The sequence below is a fragment of the Citrus clementina genome, unplaced genomic scaffold (assembly GCF_000493195.1).
Source record: "Citrus clementina cultivar Clemenules unplaced genomic scaffold, Citrus_clementina_v1.0 scaffold_3, whole genome shotgun sequence".
Lineage (NCBI taxonomy): Eukaryota > Viridiplantae > Streptophyta > Magnoliopsida > Sapindales > Rutaceae > Citrus > Citrus x clementina.
Genome location: NW_006262339.1, coordinates 30297808 through 30302660, shown reverse-complemented (window position 1 = coordinate 30302660; position 4853 = coordinate 30297808). Strand labels below are relative to the sequence as shown.

At 31.8% G+C, this 4853-nt stretch overlaps 1 protein-coding gene across 1 annotated transcript; it reads right to left on the bottom strand.

Moving 5' to 3' along the window:
* Positions 1–983: 983 nt before the first annotated feature.
* Positions 984–4471, bottom strand: LOC112100134 (cytochrome P450 CYP72A219-like). Its single transcript, XM_024188475.1, has 5 exons — positions 4158–4471; positions 2800–3017; positions 2458–2705; positions 1654–2041; positions 984–1443 (listed from the first exon to the last, which is right to left on the bottom strand). Exons 1-5 carry the CDS (start codon positions 4432–4434, stop codon positions 1018–1020), a joined length of 1557 nt encoding a protein of 518 aa, XP_024044243.1. The 5' UTR covers positions 4435–4471; the 3' UTR covers positions 984–1017.
* Positions 4472–4853: the final 382 nt, after the last annotated feature.

Here is a 4853-nt window from a genome sequence, read left to right as displayed (position 1 = left end):
AAATAGAGTAACTAGTGACAAAACCAATTGGTGGCCAAAGGTTGGCAAATTCACCACAAACACTTCGTGACTAATGATCTTACATCCAACCACAAACATGTTATTTAGCCTCAACGATTAGCATTGTCACATAGAGTCATTGGTGACAAAATAACTTCATGGCTAAAGGCTGTCGCATTCACTCACAATAGCTTTCGCGGTTGAATGTTTTACTTTTAGCCACAAACCAACTTTTATCCGTGAAAACCAAGATAAATATTTTGCCCTAAACAATGAGGTCTCTAACTTGTGCAATAGATTTTTACCATGAAAATTCACGGTTGCTATTATTCGTTAAGGCGATGAAATGTGACAAAAAATTTTGTGGCAAAAAAAAAAAAAAAAGAATAAGACACATAATTTGAGTGTTTTGCCACATAAATTTTGTGCCTAAATGACATTTTTCTTATAGTAATAAATAATATTTAAATTATTATCCTCAGCAGATATATTTATTATTTTAGTTCATGTGAATTTTAAAATTAATTGTATGATGAAAATATTAGTGATAACAATGAAATCCCACAGTTATATATTCTTGCGATTTTGAGGTGATTCAATCCATCGAAGTCAGGTTTCTTGTCACCAAAGACTTGCAAAACCTCTTCTCCTGCACGTGCTTGCCAGCCTTGATTCTTGCCCAAATAGTAGATGGGAGCGTAAAATCTAGATAGATTGTTTAACCTCTTATTATCTTATAAATTCAACTATTTAGAGCAACTTTTATTTTATAAAAGCAGGTAATTATTAATTTATATACTAATTAAATTGGTCATATAGGAAAATAATTATTTATTATCTTATAAATTTATTGAATTATTAATTAATTTACAACGTTAACCCTAATTCGAGATCATCAAAAACTATTATTCAATCAAAATTATTATTTTATCTAAGTTCGACTTATTATCCTAACTGATGCAATATTTTCTGATCATTACGAATTTTATTTTACAACAACTGAGAGTTTATTAAGCTCTATAATTTCCGTAAAATCAGGTATACTCCATGTTGTGGTTGAAGAAATATAAAAGCATGAGGAGCATGAACGTAGGATGGAGACAACTCGAATGAGAAGTTCTGTAGAATCATTGCCATAGCCATTTTTGCTTCAACCAGGGCAAAGTTTTGTCCAATGCATATCCTAGGACCGCATGAAAATGGGAAATAAGAAACTTGATTTTTTGTTGCCTTTGAAATTCCTTCTGAAAACCTCTCAGGTTTAAACTCTTTTGCATCGTCACCCCAAAGTTTTTTATCATGGTGAACCAAGAGAGTTTGCAATGCGATCACTGATTCAGCTGGTAATATCAAGTCCCCGATTTTCGTTTCCTTTTCAACGTATCGAGAAAGTACAGGCAAAGGTGGGTAAAGCCTGAGTACCTCGTAGAAGATCATTTGAACCTGTAACATTCATACACATGATTAAAATGATTAATACTAGAGACCTCGCCTACAATCTCAGCATTTTAATCTCAACTGCTGTGGCAGCATAGACAATATGAAACTATCACACTATCTGGTTATCGATATTTCTCATTATTTGAATTATTGGGATTAATTGTATGATGAAAATATTGATTACAATGAAATCTCAAAATTATATATACTTACGATTTTGAGGCGATTCAATCCATCGAAGTCAGGTTTCTTATCACCAAGGACTTGCAAAACCTCTTCTCTTGCATGTGCTTGCCAGTCTTGATGCTTGCTCAACAAAACCATTGTCCAAAGAAGCAAAACTGAAGTAGTCTCTTGCCCAGCAAAGTAAAATAGCTTACACTCATCGATAACATCGTCCCTGCTGATCCCTTTAAGTTTGTTGTTTCCATGTTCTTTAATTTCTTTAAGATTGGATTCCATGAGTAAACCTAATAAGTCATCTTTTGCAGCTTCCCCTGTTTTCATTGCTATCTCTCTTTTCCTGATGATATCTGCCAGCGAAACTCGTATTTCCTTGTCAAGCTCCTTCATTCTCCTATTTCTCTTAGTAGGGACATACCTATATATAAGCGGTAAAATTTACTAAAAAGAGATTAACAAGAAACTGTTGTTCTCATGTGGAAATGTCGGTATGTTTATAAAATGGGAGTTGCTACCTTACGTTTAATGTAAGTTACAGCTTTCTCTACAGCAACGGATCCCACTAGGACCCATTTCTCAGTTGTGTGAGAGAGCGTACCTTACGTTAAATGTAAGGTAGGCAAACCCTTATAAAATATGCAAATTCATCTATTTACAACACTATAAAGTGCTAACGTCTAAAAAAAATTATGAAAATGAAAATAAAAAAGACTAAGGAAATAGGAGACAAGTACTTATTGTTAGCATAGGTAAATTTCAACTTTATGATTAATGAGTTAGTAAATAACTTGGGATATATATGTTTTCAAATTAACTAGAGATTATTTTGTGCACCTCCATCCTGGAATGTAAACCGACTGTAAAGCTTGTAAGGCGAGATCAGCTAGCTCTGTTTGGAGTTGGAAAATCCTTATTCCTTCTTCGTAGTTGCTCCCAAAAGCCGTTCGAGAAATCACATCACTCGTCAACTTTACAAGATAAGGCCATACATCCAATTCACATGATCCTTGATCACCAATCATCAACTTCTCCCACTTGCTAATTATTTCTGTACAACTCTGGTAGAACGCAGGTAACATAAGCTGTAACAAAAGCAAGAAAATGATGGCATTATGCAATCTAATTTTCCATTAGTACACATAAAGATATATATCTAAATAAAGATGAACAAGTAACCTTAAGCTTCTCTTGGTGGAATGCTGGATTGATTATCTTTCTGTGTTTAGCCCACTTCTCACCCTCATGAATTGCTAGTCTAGTCGTTAGTATCTTTCCAAGTGGATTTGTTTTGGGTTTCTGAAAATCATTGATATTGGTGAATACCTCTTTTATTTGATCAGGATCCATGATGTTGATCATGGGTATGGGGCCGATCCACCAATAAGTATTTTTACCTGCATCAATTTTTTGTCAGTCCTGTTGTCAAATTTACTTATTGTGATTCCTCACTCTCTATTTAGGTCATTCAAACATGGAAGACAGCGGGAGTTTGATCAATCCACTATAAATTGTTTGACTAAACAGAAATTACCATTTTTTACAACCCTAAGAATCGTGAAAATTCCAAATATACGTATAACTTTTGAATTCTATCAATATTTTTTTTTTGGCTCAAAATTTCCAAAGGTGCCATTTTTAGCTTTATAGTATACTATTTCGAAGCTGTTGATTAGGGAAACAAAACCCTAAACAAATTTTTGTGAAATCGTATCATTTAGTGCCTCAAAAGTTTGTTGAAATCTTTTTTGGATATTTGGATAATCGTTTTTTAAAATTTGTCATCTTAAGGTGAAAAAATGGTGATTTTCCCTTGATTAAATTCTCAAATAAACAGAGTAGGGCTTTAATGGTCACTTGCCGATACATATTATGATATGATTGGGATATTTGAACCCACTAATTTCATCACTACACCTTTTCTTTTAATTAAAATTTTTATTTTGTAAATATTATTCATTAGATTTGTTATTTGATTATTATCTTTCTCTCTCATCTTCATCTTCTCTAACTAAAATTTTGCCTCCCCGAAATAACTATTGCAATTAATAAGTGAAATTCTTACATAAACTAACAAATTAAGGCCTATTATAATCTAATGCAAAGTGAAAAGAACAATACCCATCATATAGAATTAAAATTAGATATTTTGCATTAGTTTAAATGTATAAGACTTTAAGCCTATAAAATAAATTTCGGTAAAATTTTTAAAACACAAAGTCAAATATGGTAACAGTAGGTAAGAAAGAACGTTCATGATTTACTGAGAAAGGATAAAAAGATTGAAATATGTTATATAAGAAAGAGAAAGTTAGTAATAGTGAAATTTTGGAAGAAAGTGATGAATGAGGGTAATTATGTTATCTTTGAGAATTTTTAAATTAAAAAATATATTTATAATTCATAATTATCTTATTTTTTTAAAAGGGTGTGCCAAGACAAAATTCGTGAACTCCACTCTTATGGAATTGAACAGTTGAAAGGAATTTTTTTTTTTTTTTTTGACAATAACAGTTGAAAGGAATTGAAATACTTACCATAAAGCTTTTCTTGTTGATCATAGAGTGGAACGACACGTGGAGCAATATCATCATCTAAACTGATGGGCTTGGATTTTGCTTGCCTTGATAAGATGTCGTGTTCTTTCACGTCTCCAAACAGAAACCTGTATGAATTGCCTCTAAAACCTTGCCGTCTTAGCTGTTTCTCCGGTTTCTTTGGCTTCAGCCATGCCCAGTTCAGAATTTTGCATGCCCATGTTACCACTGTTACAATAACAATGCCGAATGCTATTGATTTCACCGAGAATTCCATTTTTTCTGATATAATTATATGTTTGCTGAAAGTCTTGGTTAACTCCATTATTTATAGAAGCAAAGAATAAATTGATCCACGTAAAGCAAGTCACTATTAGAAAGCACTTTTCTTTTCGCAATATTGTATGCAGCAGTCAAATTCAAACAAATGTAACAGTATAATATTCTAACAAAATAACTGGTGTGGGTGGGATGGCGATGTTTAAAATTTAGGGAGTATTTAACTACTTTTTCTTGTCATATATATGTTTAATCACTATAAAATTTTAATTTTTTATATTTTTTTAATTTATATTAATCAACCACTTTCGTATTAACAAAGTTAGAATTCGTTAAATAATTAAGTAAAATGACTATTTTACCCATAAATCAATTAAAAAACTATTGTCTAATAAAATTTTTAAAAATAAAAAATTA

What these genes read in the sequence shown, in the direction of transcription:
- LOC112100134 (XM_024188475.1), bottom strand. Translation starts at nt 4,434, where the DNA reads ATGGAATTCTCGGTGAAATCAATAGCATTCGGCATTGTTATTGTAACA. An exon ending in TCAACAAGAAAAGCTTTATG is followed by an intron (nt 3,018 to 4,157) that starts GTAAGTATTTCA and finishes AAATTGATGCAG; the next exon opens with GTAAAAATACTTATTGGTGG. An exon ending in TCCACCAAGAGAAGCTTAAG is followed by an intron (nt 2,706 to 2,799) that starts GTTACTTGTTCA and finishes CTTTTGTTACAG; the next exon opens with CTTATGTTACCTGCGTTCTA.